This window comes from Eucyclogobius newberryi, unplaced genomic scaffold, assembly GCF_026437365.1.
Source record: "Eucyclogobius newberryi isolate DKJ021-1_F unplaced genomic scaffold, fEucNew1.0.hap1 SCAF_8, whole genome shotgun sequence".
Taxonomy (NCBI): Eukaryota; Metazoa; Chordata; class Actinopteri; order Gobiiformes; family Gobiidae; genus Eucyclogobius; species Eucyclogobius newberryi.
Window position 1 is genome coordinate 39,890,253 of NW_027316500.1, and position 22,975 is coordinate 39,913,227.

General features: G+C 50.4%; 1 protein-coding gene across 1 annotated transcript in view; it reads right to left on the minus strand.

The window, feature by feature from the left end:
* arfgef3 (ARFGEF family member 3) overlaps nt 1–22,975 on the minus strand; it is a 225,242-nt gene that overhangs the window by 21,473 nt on the left and 180,794 nt on the right. Inside the window, exons 37-39 of the mRNA XM_072436645.1 lie at nt 17,228–17,446; nt 15,738–15,909; nt 12,479–12,580 (exon numbers count right to left, since the gene is read on the minus strand). Of these exons, the coding sequence (XP_072292746.1) occupies nt 12,479–12,580; nt 15,738–15,909; nt 17,228–17,446 (493 nt within the window). The remainder of the gene's footprint in view (nt 1–12,478; nt 12,581–15,737; nt 15,910–17,227; nt 17,447–22,975) is intronic.

Sequence of the window (22,975 nt, forward strand, 5' to 3'; positions counted from 1 at the left end):
ATCACCCCCCATAAACCATCACCCCATAAACCATCACCCCCCATAAACCATCACCCCATAAACCATCACCCCATAAACCATCACCCCCCATAAACCATCACCCCATAAACCATCACCCCATAAACCATCACCCCATAAACCATCACCCCCCATAAACCATCACCCCATAAACCATCACCCCATAAACCATCACCCCCCATAAACCATCACCCCATAAACCATCACCCCCCATAAACCATCACCCCATAAACCATCACCCCATAAACCATCACCCCATAAACCATCACCCCCCATAAACCATCACCCCATAAACCATCACCCCATAAACCATCACCCCATAAACCATCACCCCCCATAAACCATCACCCCATAAACCATCACCCCATAAACCATCACCCCCCATAAACCATCACCCCATAAACCATCACCCCCCATAAACCATCACCCCCCATAAACCATCACCCCATAAACCATCACCCCATAAACCATCACCCCCCATAAACCATCACCCCATAAACCATCACCCCATAAACCATCACCCCATAAACCATCACCCCCCATAAACCATCACCCCCCATAAACCATCACCCCATAAACCATCACCCCATAAACCATCACCCCATAAACCATCACCCCCCACAAACCATCACCCCCCATAAACCATCACCCCATAAACCATCACCCCATAAACCATCACCCCATAAACCATCACCCCCCATAAACCATCACCCCATAAACCATCACCCCATAAACCATCACCCCCCATAAACCATCACCCCATAAACCATCACCCCATAAACCATCACCCCCCATAAACCATCACCCCATAAACCATCACCCCATAAACCATCACCCCCCATAAACCATCACCCCATAAACCATCACCCCATAAACCATCACCCCCCATAAACCATCACCCCATAAACCATCACCCCCCATAAACCATCACCCCATAAACCATCACCCCATAAACCATCACCCCCCATAAACCATCACCCCATAAACCATCACCCCATAAACCATCACCCCATAAACCATCACCCCCCATAAACCATCACCCCATAAACCATCACCCCCCATAAACCATCACCCCATAAACCATCACCCCATAAACCATCACCCCATAAACCATCACCCCCCATAAACCATCACCCCCCATAAACCATCACCCCATAAACCATCACCCCATAAACCATCACCCCCCATAAACCATCACCCCATAAACCATCACCCCCCATAAACCATCACCCCATAAACCATCACCCCATAAACCATCACCCCCCATAAACCATCACCCCATAAACCATCACCCCCCATAAACCATCACCCCATAAACCATCACCCCATAAACCATCACCCCATAAACCATCACCCCCCATAAACCATCACCCCATAAACCATAACCCCCCATAAACCATCACCCCATAAACCATCACCCCCCATAAACCATCACCCCATAAACCATCACCCCATAAACCATCACCCCATAAACCATCGCCCCCCATAAACCATCACCCCATAAACCATCGCCCCCCATAAACCATCACCCCATAAACCATCACCCCCCATAAACCATCACCCCATAAACCATCACCCCATAAACCATCACCCCCCATAAACCATCACCCCATAAACCATCACCCCATAAACAATCACCCCCCATAAACCATCACCCCCCATAAACCATCACCCCATAAACCATCACCCCATAAACCATCACCCCCCATAAACCATCACCCCCCATAAACCATCACCCCATAAACCATCACCCCATAAACCATCACCCCATAAACCATCACCCCCCATAAACCATCACCCCATAAACCATCACCCCATAAACCATCACCCCATAAACCATCACCCCATAAACCATCACCCACCATAAACCATCACCCCATAAACCATCACCCCATAAACCATCACCCCCCATAAACCATCACCCCATAAACCATCACCCCATAAACCATCACCCCCCATAAACCATCACCCCATAAACCATCACCCCATAAACCATCAGCCCATAAACCATCAGCCCCCATAAACCATCACCCCCCATAAACCATCACCCCCCATAAACCATCACCCCATAAACCATCACCCCCCATAAACCATCACCCCATAAACCATCACCCCCCATAAACCATCACCCCATAAACCATCACCCCATAAACCATCACCCCCCATAAACCATCACCCCCCATAAACCATCACCCCCCATAAACCATCACCCCATAAACCATCACCCCCCATAAACCATCACCCCATAAACCATCACCCCATAAACCATCACCCCATAAACCATCACCCCATAAACCATCACCCCCCATAAACCATCACCCCATAAACCATCACCCCATAAACCATCACCCCCCATAAACCATCACCCCATAAACCATCACCCCCCATAAACCATCACCCCCCATAAACCATCACCCCATAAACCATCACCCCATAAACCATCACCCCCCATAAACCATCACCCCATAAACCATCACCCCATAAACCATCACCCCCCATAAACCATCACCCCATAAACCATCACCCCATAAACCATCACCCCCCATAAACCATCACCCCATAAACCATCACACCCCATAAACCATCACCCCCCATAAACCATCACCCCATAAACCATCACCCCATAAACCATCACCCCCCATAAACCATCACCCCATAAACCATCACACCCCATAAACCATCACCCCCCATAAACCATCACCCCATAAACCATCACCCCATAAACCATCACCCCCCATAAACCATCACCCCCCATAAACCATCACCCCATAAACCATCACCCCATAAACCATCACCCCATAAACCATCACCCCCCATAAACCATCACCCCATAAACCATCACACCCCATAAACCATCACCCCCCATAAACCATCACCCCATAAACCATCACCCCATAAACCATCACCCCCCATAAACCATCACCCCATAAACCATCACCCCATAAACCATCACCCCCCATAAACCATCACCCCATAAACCATCACCCCCCATAAACCATCACCCCATAAACCATCACCCCATAAACCATCACCCCCCATAAACCATCACCCCATAAACCATCACCCCATAAACCATCACCCCCCATAAACCATCACCCCATAAACCATCACCCCATAAACCATCACCCCCCATAAACCATCACCCCCCATAAACCATCACCCCCTATAAACCATCACCCCATAAACCATCACCCCCCATAAACCATCACCCCATAAACCATCACCCCCCATAAACCATCACCCCATAAACCATCACCCCATAAACCATCACCCCATAAACCATCACCCCATAAACCATCACCCCATAAACCATCACCCCCCATAAACCATCACCCCATAAACCATCACCCCATAAACCATCACCCCATAAACCATCACCCCCCATAAACCATCACCCCATAAACCATCACCCCATAAACCATCACCCCCCATAAACCATCACCCCATAAACCATCACCCCATAAACCATCACCCCCCATAAACCATCACCCCCCATAAACCATCACCCCCCATAAACCATCACCCCATAAACCATCACCCCCCATAAACCATCACCCCCCATAAACCATCACCCCATAAACCATCACCCCATAAACCATCACCCCCCATAAACCATCACCCCATAAACCATCACCCCATAAACCATCACCCCCCATAAACCATCACCCCATAAACCATCACCCCATAAACCATCACCCCCCATAAACCATCACCCCATAAACCATCACCCCATAAACCATCACCCCCCATAAACCATCACCCCCCATAAACCATCACCCCCTATAAACCATCACCCCATAAACCATCACCCCCCATAAACCATCACCCCATAAACCATCACCCCCCATAAACCATCACCCCATAAACCATCACCCCATAAACCATCACCCCATAAACCATCACCCCATAAACCATCACCCCATAAACCATCACCCCCCATAAACCATCACCCCATAAACCATCACCCCATAAACCATCACCCCATAAACCATCACCCCCCATAAACCATCACCCCATAAACCATCACCCCATAAACCATCACCCCCCATAAACCATCACCCCATAAACCATCACCCCATAAACCATCACCCCCCATAAACCATCACCCCCCATAAACCATCACCCCCCATAAACCATCACCCCATAAACCATCACCCCCCATAAACCATCACCCCCCATAAACCATCACCCCATAAACCATCACCCCATAAACCATCACCCCCCATAAACCATCACCCCATAAACCATCACCCCATAAACCATCACCCCCCATAAACCATCACTCCATAAACCATCACCCCATAAACCATCACCCCCCATAAACCATCACCCCATAAACCATCACCCCATAAACCATCACCCCATAAACCATCACCCCCCATAAACCATCACCCCATAAACCATCACCCCCCATAAACCATCACCCCCCATAAACCATCACCCCATAAACCATCACCCCATAAACCATCACCCCATAAACCATCAGACCTTTAACGCTTCAAGACTTAAATTCCACTGGAAAGAGTTTATAAATTGTGTTCATTGGTCGACATTATTTTACGTTAGAAAATTTTAAATGACCAAAACCATGTTTAAAAGAGAATTAAAGCTACACACTTTATCTTTAATTACAGCACACAAAGAGAGTGACCACAGCACAAAGAGAGTGACCACTGCACAAAGAGAGTGACCACTGCACAAAGAGAGTGACCACTGCACAAAGAGAGTGACCACAGCACAAAGAGAGTGACCACTGCACAAAGAGAGTGACCACTGCACAAAGAGAGTGACCACAGCACAAAGAGAGTGACCACAGCACAAAGAGAGTGACCACTGCACAAAGAGAGTGACCAGAGAGTGACCAGAGTGACCACTGCACAAAGAGAGTGACCACTGCACAAAGAGAGTGACCACTGCACAAAGAGAGTGACCACTGCACAAAGAGAGTGACCAGAGAGTGACCAGAGTGACCACTGCACAAAGAGAGTGACCACAGCACAAAGAGAGTGACCAGAGTGACCACTGCACAAAGAGAGTGACCACTGCACAAAGAGAGTGACCACTGCACAAAGAGAGTGACCAGAGAGTGACCAGAGTGACCACTGCACAAAGAGAGTGACCACTGCACAAAGAGAGTGACCACTGCACAAAGAGAGTGACCAGAGAGTGACCAGAGTGACCACTGCACAAAGAGAGTGACCACAGCACAAAGAGAGTGACCACTGCACAAAGAGAGTGACCACTGCACAAAGAGAGTGACCACTGCACAAAGAGAGTGACCAGAGAGTGACCAGAGTGACCACTGCACAAAGAGAGTGACCACAGCACAAAGAGAGTGACCAGAGTGACCACTGCACAAAGAGAGTGACCACTGCACAAAGAGAGTGACCACTGCACAAAGAGTGACCACAGCACAAAGAGAGTAACCACAGCACAAAGAGAGTGACCACTGCACAAAGAGAGTGACCACAGCACAAAGAGAGTGACCACAGCACAAAGAGAGTGACCACTGCACAAAGAGAGTGACCACTGCACAAAGAGAGTGACCAGAGTGACCACTGCACAAAGAGAGTGACCAGAGAGTGACCAGAGTGACCACTGCACAAAGAGAGTGACCACAGCACAAAGAGAGTGACCAGAGTGACCACTGCACAAAGAGAGTGACCACTGCACAAAGAGAGTGACCACTGCACAAAGAGAGTGACCACAGCACAAAGAGAGTGACCACAGCACAAAGAGAGTGACCACTGCACAAAGAGAGTGACCACAGCACAAAGAGAGTGACCACAGCACAAAGAGAGTGACCACTGCACAAAGAGAGTGACCACAACACAAAGAGAGTGACCACAGCACAAAGAGAGTGACCACAGCACAAAGAGAGTGACCACTGCACAAAGAGAGTGACCACAGCACAAAGAGAGTGATCAGAGTGACCACTGCACAAAGAGAGTGACCACTGCACAAAGAGAGTGACCAGAGTGACCACTGCACAAAGAGAGTGACCACAGCACAAAGAGAGTGACCAGAGTGACCACTGCACAAAGAGAGTGACCACTGCACAAAGAGAGTGACCACTGCACAAAGAGAGTGACCACAGCACAAAGAGAGTAACCACAGCACAAAGAGAGTGACCACTGCACAAAGAGAGTGACCACTGCACAAAGAGAGTGACCACTGCACAAAGAGAGTGACCACTGCACAAAGAGAGTGACCAGAGAGTGACCAGAGTGACCACTGCACAAAGAGAGTGACCACAGCACAAAGAGAGTGACCAGAGTGACCACTGCACAAAGAGAGTGACCAGAGAGTGACCACTGCACAAAGAGAGTGACCACTGCACAAAGAGAGTGACCACAGCTCGTCCCAAACACCCTCTGGCTTCAGATCAGTTTATGCTTCTCTTCCTCTGCTTGATGTCAATGATCTGACCCTTCTCAAACACACTAAGATCTTTTCCATGACCACAGGATTTGTCCTTCCACATGGTTCTTTCAGTTGGGTTTAAATACATCATCACCTGATCTACTGTCTTTGCTTAGTTCAGGGGTCGGGGAGCCACATGCAGCTCTGGAGCCACATGTGGCTCCAGAGCTGCATGTGTCCGGTCCCTGTCTGACCGGAGCAGGAGCTGTGTTCACTGCAGTGAGTCAGACCTGTTCCCAGTGCATGTTGGACTCCTCAGGGCTGTGCTTTGTCACCGGTTCTGTTCATAGTTTGTATGGACAGAATTTCTAGGCGCAGTCAGGGGTCGGAGGGTGTGGTCAGGGGTCGGAGGGTGTGGTCAGGGGTCAGAGGGTGTCCGGTTTGGGGACCACAGGATCTCATCTCTGCTGTTTGCAGACGATGTTGTCCTGATGGCTCCATCAAACCCGGACCTGCAGCTGCACTGGGACGAGAGGGAAGCGTCTGGGGATGAGAATCAGCTCCAAATCAGAGGTCATGGTTCTCGACCGGAAAAAAGGTGTCTTGCCCTCTTCAGGTGGGTGGGGAGTCCTTGCCCCAAGTGGAGGAGTTCAAGTATCTTGGGGTCTTGTTCACGAGTGAGTGAAGGATGGAGCGTGAGATCGACAGTTGGATCGGTGCAGCGGCTGCAGTGATGAAGAGGGAGCTGAGTCCAAAGACAAAGCTCTCGATTTAGTGGTCACTCTACGTTCTGACCTCACCTATGGTCATGATCTTTGGGTAATGACCCAAAGATCGCTGATACAAGCGGTTGAAATGAGTTTCCTCCGCCGGGTGGCACAAAAGGGGAGCTCGGAGTAGATCCGCTGCCCCTTCAGCTGAGGTGGCTCGGGCATCTGTTCCGGATGCCTCCTGAGCGCCTCGGGCATGTCCCACTGGGAAGAGGCCCCGGGGAAGACCCAAGAGGGACTGTGTCTCTAGGCTGGCCTGGGAACGCCTCGGGATCCCCCCGGAGGAGTTGGATGAAGTGTTTGGGGAGAGGGAAGTCTGGGAGTCCCTGGTTAGACTGCTGAACCCGCAACCCGGCCCCGGATAATTGGAAGAAAAATGGATGGATGGATTCATCCTGAATTATGACTTTTTTAAGTACAGTATATCAAGGATTATAAGCTTCAACAATCTGACATGTCCAAGCAGAAACATAAACTCTTGTGAACTACAAGCACGGATATTCGCTGAAAAAAGGACCCCACGATACAATTCCAGTGACTAAACTGAATAATTCTGTGTCGTTCTTAAAACTGTCTAAAGACCAGGCAGTATTTTGGAACAGTCGGTGCAAATCCAAAGTTATCCAAAGATAATGTAAAGTCACATAAATACAGCTTTAACACTGCCCACTACACTATGTTGAAATTGGTGTTTCAGACCACATGCCCTTGACCTGTGGAGGGACCTTTCTGTTCAACCTCTACACGCAGTGAACATGTGTCCAATCACAATGATGCTGACAAGTCAGATCTATGTTTCACTGTCGCAGGTGAATATGGACCAGTGGATTCACTCTGTCACTGCATCCAACAGATCAGTGTGTGGACCGGCCTCCTGCTGGTGCCAGAGGGCCTCCTGCTGGTGCCAGAGGGCCTCCTGCTGGTGCCAGAAGGCCTCCTGCTGGTGCCAGAGGGCCTCCTGCTGGTGCCAGAGGGCCTCCTGCTGGTGCCAGAGGGCCTCCTGCTGGTGCCAGAGTCAGTGTGTGGAGCAAAACAACTTTCTCCAGCTGAACTCAGACAAGACTGAAATCATCGTCTTTGTTCCACAGAAACAAAGAGAAAGTGTTAGCGTCACCTCCAGAGTCTCGCTCTAAAACCTACAAACCAAATTAGAAATCTGGGGGTAATAATGGACTCAGACTTGAACTTTAACAGCCACGTCAAATCAATAACATCAGCATCTTTTTACCATCTAAAAAACATTGCCAAAATCAAAAATATAGTGTCAAAACCAGATTTGGAGAGACTTATCCATGCGTTTGTCTCCAGTAGATTAGACTACTGTAACGGCCGCTCACTGGTCTCTCCAAACGAGCTGTAAAACAGCTGCAGTACATCCAGAACGCTGCTGCTCAGGTCCTGACTAGAACCAGGAAGTACCATCACATTAGTCCTGACTAGAACCAGGAAGTACCATCACATTAGTCCTGACCAGAACCAGGAAGTACCATCACATTAGTCCTGACTAGAACCAGGAAGTACCATCACATTAGTCCTGACTAGAACCAGGAAGTACCATCACATTAGTCCTGACTAGAACCAGGAAGTGCCATCACATTAGTCCTGACTAGAACCAGGAAGTACCATCACATTAGTCCTGACCAGAACCAGGAAGTACCATCACATTAGTCCTGACTAGAACCAGGAAGTACCATCACATTAGTCCTGACCAGAACCAGGAGGTACCATCACATTAGTCCTGACCAGAACCAGGAAGTACCATCACATTAGTCCTGACTAGAACCAGGAAGTACCATCACATTAGTCCTGTTCTCAGGTCTCTGCACTGCCCCCTGTGGCTCAGAGAAGAGACTTTAAAGCAGCTCTGCTTGTGGACAAGTCTCTCCATGGCCTAGCACCAAAGTACATCTTAGGCATGTTAGTGCCATATGAACCATCTCAGAGTCTGAGGACCTCAGGGACCGGCCTCCTGCTGGTGCCAAAGTCAGGACTAAACATGGACCGGCCTCCTGCTGGTGCCAGAGTCAGGACTAAACATGGAGCGGCCTCCTGCTGGTGCCAGAGTCAGGACTAAACATGGACCGGCCTCCTGCTGGTGCCAGAGTCAGGACTAAACATGGACCGGCCTCCTGCTGGTGCCAGAGTCAGGACTAAACATGGAGCGGCCTCCTGCTGGTGCGGGTTGTCTCTTCACTTTTCTCTTTTATGTCTTTATCGGTTTTGTGATTTTAAATCAAATCAAATCAAATGTATTTATAGAGCACAATTCGTACAAAGCTCAATTTAAAGTGCTTTACAATGTCAAAACACATTTAAAAAATAAAAACACAATACATTTTATAAAAATATAAAACAATGTACGTCAAAATAAATAAATAAAATAAAATGAATGTGGTATTTAAAACATTAAAAAGCAGGTAAAGTATTTCAGTCATAGGCGCGGCTAAACAAAACAGTCTTTAGATTGAATGCATAATGCGTTATATGAATTGTGTTCTACAAATAAACTTGTCTTGCATAAACAACATAAATCCTGGCGAGGGAAAGCTCGACTGAGAGAAAGTCTGGTGTAGTTTTCAGTCCAAACACAAGAGCAGCTTAGAGCGAATACACACCAAACCACAGAGTATGTGTCTGTTCAAATGTGTAGTTCTAACTCAAGCCAATCAGTTCCACCCCGTGTAAGACACTTCAATGTGAGACACTTCAATGTGAGACACTTCAATGTGAGACACTTCAATGTGAGACACTTCAATGTGAGACACTTCAATGTGAGACACTTCAATGTAAGACACTTCAATGTGAGACACTTCAATGTGAGACACTTGTGTGTAAGACACTTCAATGTGAGACACTTGTGTGTAAGACACTTCAATGTGAGACACTTGTGTGTAAGACACTTCAATGTGAGACACTTCAATGTGAGACACTTCAATGTGAGACACTTGTGTGTAAGACACTTCAATGTGAGACACTTGTGTGTAAGACACTTCAATGTGAGACACTTCAATGTGAGACACTTCAATGTGAGACACTTCAATGTGAGACACTTCAATGTGAGACACTTGTGTGTAAGACACTTCAATGTGAGACACTTGTGTGTAAGACACTTCAATGTGAGACACTTGTGTGTAAGACACTTCAATGTGAGACACTTGTGTGTAAGACACTTCAATGTGAGACACTTGTGTGTAAGACACTTGTGTGTAAGACACTTCAATGTGAGACACTTGTGTGTAAGACACTTCAATGTGAGACACTTGTGTGTGAGACACTTCAGTGTGAGACACTTGTGTGTGAGACACTTGTGTGTGAGACACTTCAGTGTGAGACACTTGTGTGTGAGACACTTCAGGGTGAGACACTTGTGTGTGAGACACTTCAGGGTGAGACACTTGTGTGTAAGACACTTCAATGTGAGACACTTGTGTGTGAGACACTTCAGTGTGAGACACTTGTTTGTGAGACACTTGTGTGTGAGACACTTATGTGTGAGACACTTCAGGGTGAGACACTTCAGTGTGAGACACTTGTGTGTGAGACACTTATGTGTAAGACACTTGTGTGTGAGACACTTCAGTGTAGACACTTCCCTCTGTGTGGGTTAGTGGTTAGGGGTTAGTGGTTAGAGGTCAGGGGTTAGTGGTTAGGGGTTAGTGGTTAGGGGTTATGGTTAGTGGTTAGGGGTTAGTGGTTAGTGGTTAGGGGTTAGGGGTTATGGTTAGTGGTTAGGGGTTAGTGGTTAGTGGTTAGGGGTTAGGGGTTAGTGGTTAGTGGTTAGGGGTTAGTGGTTAGGGGTTATGGTTAGTGGTTAGGGGTTAGTGGTTAGTGGTTAGGGGTTAGGGGTTAGTGGTTAGTGGTTAGTGGTTAGGGGTTATGGTTAGTGGTTAGTGGTTAGGGGTTAGTGGTTAGGGGTTATGGGTTATGGTTAGGGGTTAGTGGTTAGTGGTTAGTGGTTAGTGGTTAGGGGTTAGGGGTTATGGTTAGTGGTTAGGGGTTATGGGTTATGGTTAGGGGTTAGTGGTTAGTGGTTAGTGGTTAGGGGTTAGGGGTTAGTGGTTAGTGGTTAGTGGTTATGGTTAGTGGTTAGTGGTTAGGGGTTATGGTTAGGGGTTAGTGGTTAGTGGTTAGTGGTTATGGTTAGTGGTTAGTGGTTAGTGGTTAGTGGTTAGTGGTTAGGGGTTAGTGGTTAGGGGTTAGTGGTTAGTGGTTAGGGGTTAGTGGTTAGTGGTTAGGGGTTAGGGGTTAGGGGTTAGTGGTTAGTGGTTAGGGGTTATGGTTAGTGGTTAGGGGTTAGGGGTTAGTGGTTAGGGGTTATGGTTAGGGGTTAGGGGTTAGTGGTTAGTGGTTAGTGGTTAGTGGTTATGGTTAGTGGTTAGTGGTTAGGGGTTAGTGGTTAGGGGTTAGGGGTTAGTGGTTAGTGGTTAGGGGTTAGTGGTTAGGGGTTAGTGGTTAGGGGTTAGGGGTTAGTGGTTAGTGGTTAGGGGTTAGTGGTTAGGGGTTAGTGGTTAGTGGTTAGAGGTTAGGGGTTAGGGGTTAGTGGTTAGTGGTTAGGGGTTAGGGGTTATGGTTAGTGGTTAGGGGTTAGTGGTTAGTGGTTAGGGGTTAGGGGTTAGTGGTTAGTGGTTAGTGGTTAGGGGTTATGGTTAGTGGTTAGTGGTTAGGGGTTAGTGGTTAGGGGTTAGGGGTTATGGTTAGTGGTTAGGGGTTAGGGGTTAGGGGTTAGTGGTTAATGGTTAGGGGTTAGTGGTTAGGGGTTAGTGGTTAGTGGCTAGAGGTTAGGGGTTAGGGGTTAGTGGTTAGTGGTTAGGGGTTAGGGGTTATGGTTAGTGGTTAGGGGTTAGTGGTTAGTGGTTAGGGGTTAGTGGTTAGTGGTTATGGTTAGTGGTTAGTGGTTAGGGGTTAGGGGTTAGGGGTTAGTGGTTAGTGGTTAGGGGTTATGGTTAGGGGTTAGGGGTTAGGGGTTAGGGGTTAGGGGTTATGGTTAGTGGTTAGGGGTTATGGTTAGTGGTTAGGGGTTAGTGGTTAGGGTTTAGTGGTTAGTGGTTAGAGGTTAGGGGTTAGGGGTTAGGGGTTAGTGGTTAGTGGTTAGGGGTTAGGGGTTAGTGGTTAGGGGTTAGGGGTTAGGGGTTAGTGGTTAGGGGTTATGGTTAGTGGTTAGTGGTTAGGGGTTAGGGGTTAGGGGTTAGGGGTTAGGGGTTAGTGGAGGCAGTGTGTGGGCAACATGGATCTGAACATGACTCATTTTCTGTTGATCCTGGTTTACATTTTGTGACTTATGTTTTAACAGTTTGACTCAAACAAGGGACAGTGTTTGACGTTGTCACCTGAGCCGTCTCCTCAAAGATGTCCTCGTCCTCAGAGGAGGCGGAGTTTGGATGAGACGAGTCAGAGCTGCCGTCCTCCTCCTCGAACAAGATCTTCTTCACCTGAAACATGCAGCCAATACAGGGTTCAAGTCTACTTTTTCTACTCTGTAATAAGAATAGTAGAAAAAAGTTGTTTCATCTGGACTCAGTTTGAAAAAATAGACGTTTCGACTCTCATCCAAGAGTCATTGTCAATAACAGAATTTAGGTCGAGAACTCCGATATTAATACTGTTCTGTGGTAAGACCCGCCCATTGGGAGGAGCCTTCCTGAAGTAGAAAGAGTTGTTTGTTTCAACAGAAACTCCCCCCTTGTATCTACCGAGCCTATTCAGAATCTTAATGGGCTATTAGAATCCTCTTTGTCTTTGTGAGACCCTGGCTCAACCACCCTGAGGACCTGATTAGCATCTAAATGTCCTGGTCCTGGTCCTCTACCTTTCCAGGGGTTCAGTAACCCATTATAAATAACAGGAAGATAGAATCTGAGCCCAACAAGTGATTAGAGGCTTCAAGATGGAGATGCACGGCACTCTGAGGTCCTGAACTTGTATTTCTTCTGTGCTGATAGAGCCTCTTGTGTAGAGGCTGTTTTGTCTCACCTATGTAACGTTCCATAGGAGGACATTTAGATGCTAATCAGGTACTCAGGGTGGTTGAGCCAGGGTCTCACAAAGACAAAGAGGTTTCTAATAGCCCATTAAGATTCTGAATAGGCTCGGTAGATACAAGGGGGGAGTTTCTGTTGAAACAAACAACTCTTGCTACTTCAGGAAGGCTCCGCCCAATGGGCGGGTCTTACCACAGAATAGTATTAATATCGGAGTTCTCGACCTAAATTCTGTTATTGACAATGACTCTTGGATGAGAGTCGAAACGTCTATTTTTTCAAACTGAGTCCAGATGAAACAACTGAAGCTTTTTCTACTATGGAACACGCCTGGACGAATGAGGGATTACACCGACATGTAATAAGAATACAAATATATATATATATATATATATATATATATATATATATATATATATATATATGTTCTGGCTCCTTATGAGCCATCCAGAGCCTTTCTGTTTTGTTTGGAAGAAGTTCTGAATTTTACGTTTTTATTTTGGTGAACCGGAAGTTGCCTTGTTCCTCACTTCCTGTTAAAATCTAGCACCAAGCCCCCAGCAGCCAAGATGGCATTCAAGTCTATGAGAGCTGCTCAGTGTCGCATGTCGCCAGTTAGCCTTTAGCCTTTAGCCTTTAGCCTTTAGCCTTTAGCCTTTGGCCTTTGGCCTTCAGCCTTCAGCCTTCAGCCTTCAGCCTTTAGCCTTTAGCCTTTGGCCTTTGGCCTTCAGCCTTCAGCCTTCAGCCTTTAGCCTTTAGCCTTTAGCCTTTAGCCTTTAGCCTTAGCAGCGCAGAACCCAGTGTGAGGTGAGGAGAGAGCACGAGGTGAGGAGAGAGCACGAGGTGAGGAGAGAGCACGAGGTGAGGAGAGAACACCAGGTGAGGAGAGAGCACGAGGTGAGGAGAGAGCACGAGGTGAGGAGAGAGCACGAGGTGAGGAGAGAACACCAGGTGAGGAGAGGGCACAAGGTGAGGAGAGAACACGAGGTGAGGAGAGAGCACGAGGTGAGGAGAGAACACCAGGTGAGGAGAGAGCACGAGGTGAGGAGAGAGCACGAGGTGAGGAGAGAGCACGAGGTGAGGAGAGAACACGAGGTGAGGAGAGAACACCAGGTGAGGAGAGAGCACGAGGTGAGGAGAGAGCACGAGGTGAGGAGAGAGCACGAGGTGAGGAGAGAACACGAGGTGAGGAGAGAGCACGAGGTGAGGAGAGAACACCAGGTGAGGAGAGAGCACGAGGTGAGGAGAGAGCACGAGGTGAGGAGAGAACACCAGGTGAGGAGAGAGCACGAGGTGAGGAGAGAGCACGAGGTGAGGAGAGAGCACGAGGTGAGGAGAGAGCACGAGGTGAGGAGAGAACACCAGGTGAGGAGAGAGCACGAGGTGAGGAGAGAGCACGAGGTGAGGAGAGAGCACGAGGTGAGGAGAGAACACCAGGTGAGGAGAGGGCACAAGGTGAGGAGAGAACACGAGGTGAGGAGAGAGCACGAGGTGAGGAGAGAACACCAGGTGAGGAGAGAGCACGAGGTGAGGAGAGAGCACGAGGTGAGGAGAGAGCACGAGGTGAGGAGAGAACACGAGGTGAGGAGAGAACACCAGGTGAGGAGAGAGCACGAGGTGAGGAGAGAGCACGAGGTGAGGAGAGAGCACGAGGTGAGGAGAGAACACGAGGTGAGGAGAGAGCACGAGGTGAGGAGAGAACACCAGGTGAGGAGAGAGCACGAGGTGAGGAGAGAGCACGAGGTGAGGAGAGAACACCAGGTGAGGAGAGAGCACGAGGTGAGGAGAGAGCACGAGGTGAGGAGAGAGCACGAGGTGAGGAGAGAACACGAGGTGAGGAGAGAACACCAGGTGAGGAGAGAGCACGAGGTGAGGAGAGAGCACGAGGTGAGGAGAGAGCACGAGGTGAGGAGAGAAGACGAGGTGAGGAGAGAGCACCAGGTGAGGAGAGAACACGAGGTGAGGAGAGAGCACGAGGTGAGGAGAGAACACCAGGTGAGGAGAGAACACGAGGTGAGGAGAGAGCACGAGGTGAGGAGAGAAGACGAGGTGAGGAGAGAGCACCAGGTGAGGAGAGAACACGAGGTGAGGAGAGAAGACGAGGTGAGGAGAGAACACGAGGTGAGGAGAGAGCTCGAGGTGAGGAGAGAACACCAGGTGAGGAGAGAACACGAGGTGAGGAGAGTGCACGAGGTGAGGAGAGAACACGAGGTGAGGAGAGAACACGAGGTGAGGAGAGAACACCAGGTGAGGAGAGAGCACGAGGTGAGGAGAGAGAATGTGTGCGTTAGCATTTTAGAGCCGTATGCTAGCGTTAGCATGTTAGCGCGCTATGCTAGCGTTAGCATGTTAGCTCACATTCACTGTAAACTTGTTTGTTGTGAGTCTTGATTGTATCGTGCTGCTCTATGTCAGCTCATACTCTATGTTTTACCAGTTATTTTCATCCTTCAGGCCAATTAAACCAGTTAAAGGAACGACGGTGTGGTTTTTGGAGATGATGGTTATCTACTGTCAAGCCGAGTATATATATATATATATATATATATATATATATATATATATATATATATATATAGTAGTGTAAAATGAGCCACACGAGTGTTACCTGCGGGGCGCTGATGCAGTCGGCCTGGCTCAGGATGGCCCCCAGCAGCGCCTGCAGGTACAGGTTGAAGCTCATGGCGGACTGGCGGTACAGGTTGGCAGCTCCACTCACTCCTGACACCTTCATCAGGAGGTACTTGAGCCCTGGTCGTGTGTCAAAGTCCCGCGCCGTCCTGGAGAAAGCATGAAAAAGTGTTTTAAACAAGTCTCGTTGTAGAGCTCATGTACAAACTTAGTTTCCAAGGAACAAATGTGGCACTTTACGACAGGAGCTCCATGAAGTGTCCTCCAGGACCTCCAGGGTTAAAGGAGACCTCCAGGGTTAAAGGAGACCTCCAGGGTTAAAGGAGACCTCCAGGGTTAAAGGAGACCTCCAGGGTTAACGGAGACCTCCAGGGTTAAAGGAGACCTCCAGGGTTAACTTAAAGGAGACCTCCAGGGTTAAAGGAGACCTCCAGGGTTAAAGGAGACCTCCAGGGTTAAAGGAGACCTCCAGGGTTAAAGGAGACCTCCAGGGTTAAAGGAGACCTCCAGGGTTAAAAGAGACCTCCAGGGTTAAAGGAGACCTCCAGGGTTAAAGGAGACCTCCAGGGTTAAAGGAGACCTCCAGGGTTAACGGAGACCTCCAGGGTTAAAGGAGACCTCCAGGGTTAAAGGAGACCTCCAGGGTTAAAGGAGACCTCCAGGGTTAAAAGAGACCTCCAGGGTTAAAGGAGACCTCCAGGGTTAAAGGAGACCTCCAGGGTTAAAGGAGACCTCCAGGGTTAAAGGAGACCTCCAGGGTTAAAGGAGACCTCCAGGGTTAACGGAGACCTCCAGGGTTAAAGGAGACCTCCAGGGTTTTAAAGGAGACCTCCAGGGTTAAAGGAGACCTCCAGGGTTAACGGAGACCTCCAGGGTTAAAGGAGACCTCCAGGGTTAAAGGAGACCTCCAGGGTTAACGGAGACCTCCAGGGTTAACGGAGACCTCCAGGTTTAAAGGAGACCTCCAGGGTTAAAGGAGACTTCCAGGGTTAAAGGAGACTTCCAGGGTTAAAGGAGACCTCCAGGGTTAAAGGAGACCTCCAGGGTTAAAGGAGACCTCCAGGGTTAAAGACCTCCAGGGTTAAAGGAGATCTCCAGGGTTAAAGGAGACCTCCAGGGTTAAAGGAGACCTCCAGGGTTAAAGGAGACCTCCAGGGTTAAAGGAGACCTCCAGTGTGTGTGGAATATTCAAATGAAACATTCACCATCAACACATTTGTGGTGTTTTCCAGACACAAAGGCTAAAAGTGGCTATATTTTTTTTTAAACTGTGTTTTTGCTCAAAGGAAAGAGACAAAATTAAAAATGACTTAATAATGACACATTTCTAATGCTAAACATGTTAATGTCAAGTTTAGCAGAGAGCGTGTCTCATTATATTAAAGACAGAAACATGTTATTGATAGAGTTTTGTGAGAGGATCAGGCTCTTCACGTGATGTAAAAATAGAAATAATATAATAAACACCTGTAAGAGTCGAGCAGTAGGTCCAGGATGATGTTGAGGTTGGTGATGGAGATGTAGCGCAGGAAGCCGGCTGGGGGTCGGCTGGGGTCGGAGGTCACAGGGGTCATGCGCTCCTGACCCTCTGGCTGCTTCACAAACTCCTGCAGAAGGATGTCAGACAGGTTCTGCAGGAGGACCTGGTGTGACAAGAGCGACACCACGATGCTCCGGAACGGGATCCTGGACCAGAAGGACAAAGCCATTCATACCATAGAGTAAGCTCTTTCTGTGCAGTGTGTCCCCACAGGGCCACCGTCCACGCTCATGCAGTGTCCCCACAGAGCCACCGTCCACGCTCATGCAGTGTCCCCACAGGGCCACCGTCCACGCTCATGCAGTGTGTCCCCATAGGGCCACCGTCCACGCTCATGCAGTGTGTCCCCACAGGGCCACCGTCCACGCTCATGCAGTGTGTCCCCACAGGGCCACCGTCCACGCTCATGCAGTGTCCCCACAGAGCCACCGTCCACGCTCATGCAGTGTCCCCACAGGGCCACCGTCCACGCTCATTCAGTGTGTCCCCACAGGGCCACCGTCCACGCTCATGCAGTGTGTCCCCACAGGGCCACCGTCCACGCTCATTCAGTGTGTCCCCACAGGGCCACCGTCCACGCTCATGCAGTGTCCCCACAGAGCCACCGTCCACGCTCATGCAGTGTCCCCACAGGGCCACCGTCCACGCTCATGCAGTGTGTCCCCATAGGGCCACCGTCCACGCTCATGCAGTGTGTCCCCACAGGGCCACCGTCCACGCTCATGCAGTGTGTCCCCACAGGGCCACCGTCCACGCTCATGCAGTGTCCCCACAGAGCCACCGTCCACGCTCATGCAGTGTCCCCACAGGGCCACCGTCCACGCTCATTCAGTGTGTCCCCACAGGGCCACCGTCCACGCTCATGCAGTGTGTCCCCACAGGGCCACCGTCCACGCTCATGCAGTGTCCCCACAGAGCCACCGTCCACGCTCATGCAGTGTCCCCACAGGGCCACCGTCCACGCTCATGCAGTGTGTCCCCACAGAGCCACCGTCCACGCTCATGCAGTGTCCCCACAGGGCCACCGTCCACGCTCATGCAGTGTCCCCACAGGGCCACCGTCCACGCTCATGCAGTGTGTCCCCACAGGGCCACCGTCCACGCTCATGCAGTGTCCCCACAGAGCCACCGTCCACGCTCATGCAGTGTCCCCACAGGGCCACCGTCCACGCTCATGCAGTGTGTCCCCATAGGGCCACCGTCCACGCTCATGCAGTGTGTCCCCACAGGGCCACCGTCCACGCTCATGCAGTGTGTCCCCACAGGGCCACCGTCCACGCTCATGCAGTGTCCCCACAGAGCCACCGTCCACGCTCATGCAGTGTCCCCACAGGGCCACCGTCCACGCTCATTCAGTGTGTCCCCACAGGGCCACCGTCCACGCTCATGCAGTGTGTCCCCACAGGGCCACCGTCCACGCTCATGCAGTGTCCCCACAGAGCCACCGTCCACGCTCATGCAGTGTCCCCACAGGGCCACCGTCCACGCTCATGCAGTGTGTCCCCATAGGGCCACCGTCCACGCTCATGCAGTGTGTCCCCACAGGGCCACCGTCCACGCTCATGCAGTGTGTCCCCACAGGGCCACCGTCCACGCTCATGCAGTGTCCCCACAGAGCCACCGTCCACGCTCATGCAGTGTCCCCACAGGGCCACCGTCCACGCTCATTCAGTGTGTCCCCACAGGGCCACCGTCCACGCTCATGCAGTGTGTCCCCACAGGGCCACCGTCCACGCTCATGCAGTGTCCCCACAGAGCCACCGTCCACGCTCATGCAGTGTCCCCACAGGGCCACCGTCCACGCTCATGCAGTGTGTCCCCACAGAGCCACCGTCCACGCTCATGCAGTGTCCCCACAGGGCCACCGTCCACGCTCATGCAGTGTCCCCACAGGGCCACCGTCCACGCTCATGCAGTGTGTCCCCACAGGGCCACCGTCCACGCTCATGCAGTGTCCCCACAGAGCCACCGTCCACGCTCATGCAGTGTCCCCACAGGGCCACCGTCCACGCTCATGCAGTGTGTCCCCATAGGGCCACCGTCCACGCTCATGCAGTGTGTCCCCACAGGGCCACCGTCCACGCTCATGCAGTGTGTCCCCACAGGGCCACCGTCCACGCTCATGCAGTGTCCCCACAGAGCCACCGTCCACGCTCATGCAGTGTCCCCACAGGGCCACCGTCCACGCTCATTCAGTGTGTCCCCACAGGGCCACCGTCCACGCTCATGCAGTGTGTCCCCACAGGGCCACCGTCCACGCTCATGCAGTGTCCCCACAGAGCCACCGTCCACGCTCATGCAGTGTCCCCACAGGGCCACCGTCCACGCTCATGCAGTGTCCCCACAGAGCCACCGTCCACGCTCATGCAGTGTCCCCACAGGGCCACCGTCCACGCTCATGCAGTGTGTCCCCACAGGGCCACCGTCCACGCTCATGCAGTGTGTCCCCACAGGGCCACCGTCCACGCTCATGCAGTGTGTCCCCACAGGGCCACCGTCCACGCTCATGCAGTGTCCCCACAGAGCCACCGTCCACGCTCATGCAGTGTCCCCACAGGGCCACCGTCCACGCTCATGCAGTGTGTCCCCACAGGGCCACCGTCCACGCTCATGCAGTGTGTCCCCACAGGGCCACCGTCCACGCTCATGCAGTGTCCCCACAGAGCCACCGTCCACGCTCATGCTGTGTCCCCACAGGGCCACCGTCCACGCTCATGCAGTGTGTCCCCACAGGGCCACCGTCCACGCTCATGCAGTGTGTCCCCACAGGGCCACCGTCCACGCTCATGCAGTGTGTCCCCACAGGGCCACCGTCCACGCTCATGCAGTGTGTCCCCACAGGGCCACCGTCCACGCTCATGCAGTGTCCCCACAGGGCCACCGTCCACGCTCATGCAGTGTCCCCACAGGGCCACCGTCCACGCTCATGCAGTGTCCCCACAGGGCCACCGTCCACGCTCATGCAGTGTGTCCCCACAGGGCCACCGTCCACGCTCATGCAGTGTCCCCACAGAGCCACCGTCCACGCTCATGCAGTGTCCCCACAGGGCCACCGTCCACGCTCATGCAGTGTGTCCCCACAGGGCCACCGTCCACGCTCATGCAGTGTGTCCCCACAGGGCCACCGTCCACGCTCATGCAGTGTGTCCCCACAGGGCCACCGTCCACGCTCATGCAGTGTCCCCACAGAGCCACCGTCCACGCTCATGCAGTGTCCCCACAGGGCCACCGTCCACGCTCATGCAGTGTGTCCCCACAGGGCCACCGTCCACGCTCATGCAGTGTCCCCACAGGGCCACCGTCCACGCTCATGCAGTGTCCCCACAGGGCCACCGTCCACGCTCATGCTTTATGCAGCAGGGGGTGTGGTCTGATGTCAGCAAAAAACAAAACTCCACATCTCTGTTTAAATGAAACATAAATTAATCCTGGAAGACAATATTTGGCTCTGTTATAAAGGTGTTCCTGTATTTTAAATGAGTCCAACATGTTAAAGTCTTCTTCAGTTTGCACTCACCTAGCCCCGCCCACATTCCTGTTCAGACTCCATGTCATACATACAGATGCTCCAAAATATTGCATCGCTAACTTACTCAAATAAAACCTGCAGCTTGTTACATCAGATACAGGACGAGAGCGTGATGTGTTAAGTGCACTCTCTGCCCCCTCCGTCCTGACCCTTCTACTCATCTCACTGCAGCAGCTCAACCCTCAGCTCTGCATCAGACCGAGCACTGCAGTGGTGCCACGGGGGTCCCACCATGGACCGACCTGTTTACACGTGTTACCATGAGAACACGTGGTCAAAGCCTGTGACAAGAGCACTGCAGCGTGCCACCTCAGCCTCTTCTCCTCCTCCTCTTCATCTCCACCAGCTCTCTCTCTTTGCGATCATCTCGACCTGACCTTATTCATTCAATGGTCTGTGTCTGTTCAAGTCTCTCCTGAGTGAATACAGACGATTCTAAAAGCAGATGGGGTGCACCATGCAGTCGTCCACCATGCAGTCGTCCACCATGCAGTCGTCCACCATGCAGTCGTCCACCATGCAGTCGTCCACCATGCAGTCGTCCACCATGCAGTCGTCCACCATGCAGTCGTCCACCATGCAGTCGTCCAGTAAACACAAATGACCACATCATTCCACTGTAAAAGTCGATCCTTCAGCTGCCACCAAATGTGCAGTAAAGCTTGGGATCATCTCTATACATCTTATATATTCTAATGAAGGGAAACTCCATTAGGGGAGTTAAAATACATTTAATATTCTTGCCGTGAAAAGTATTTTCCTTATATTTTAAACGGCATTTGCTTGATGAGAAACATAAGAACAGGAAATGTGATGTATTCAGAGACTGGCTGTTAACACGAGTGAGAGAAGGACTAATCCTTTATTCTGAAACATTTTCCTCACTTTTAGTTTCAGCCTTTTAACTCTAATTAGACTTTCGTTGTAAGGATTTTTAGTCTGTAAATGTATTCTAGAAATGGGTCTAAGATACAGAACACTTCTTTTACGTTCCAAATTGCATCTGGACAAAAATCCCTCTAAACTTATGTAACATGTAATACTTATCTAGGCTTAAACAAACTTAAAATATTATTATGTTTTCACAAAAATGACTATAATCTCACAATCCTTCAGTGGTCAAGGATTTTACAGTGAAAAGGATTCAAAGAACATGCACAATATTAAAAGAAAGAAAGCAAAGTTAGAACAATATTAAAGGTCTAAACTTGAGTCACGTTGGCCCTTTTATAATTATTTCACATAAAATATGAAAGCAAAACAAAGAGAAATAAATGAGCTCATGAGTTATGCTTTTGGCAACATTTTGTACAGGAACTCTTACCCTATTTTCCTGTAAGCGAAGCAGCAAGAGACAGTTACAGTGACAGTTAGCTTTAGTTATACATGTTAGCACTAATTATATATATATATATATATATATATATATAAGTTGGACGCTTGTATAACTGAAGATTCTATAGTCACACTTTTTGACCGTTGAGGACAGATGTCTTTATTGGTATCAGTTTCATGATGTGTTTGTTGTTGCTGCCATTTTGAGGAGATCACTGAAGTATTGAAGCTCTGCTGCTAGAGTCACGATGCTACAGCACAAACTGCACATCACACTGATAATGAAAGAGGGCAATACTTCAGAAAGTATCTGACACCACTTCAGAGGAAGCTGGACAAAACAAACAATCAGCCTTTATTTACAGAACACTAAAAGTGAGCAAAGAGCTTCACAATAAAATCAAGGCAATATACAACATAAAACTAAATAAAAAACAAACTGTACAAAATAAAGTGTCATTACATTACAGAGCATTAAAAGCCAGTCTGAATATATACGTTTTAAGCCTGGATTTAAAAAGGTTAAAATCTGTGATGATGCATGTCGAGGGGGAGGAGCATGTCGAGGAGGAGGGGCATGTCGAGGGGGAGGGGCATGTCGAGGGGGAGGGGCACGTCGAGGGAGAGGGGCACGTCGAGGGAGAGGGGCATGTCGAGGGGGAGGGGCACGTCGAGGGAGAGGGGCACGTCGAGGGAGAGGGGCACGTCGAGGGGGAGGGGCACGTCGAGGGGGAGGGGCACGTCGAGGGGGAGGGGCATGTCGAGGGGGAGGGGCATGTCGAGGGGGAGGGGCATGTCGAGGGAGAGGGGC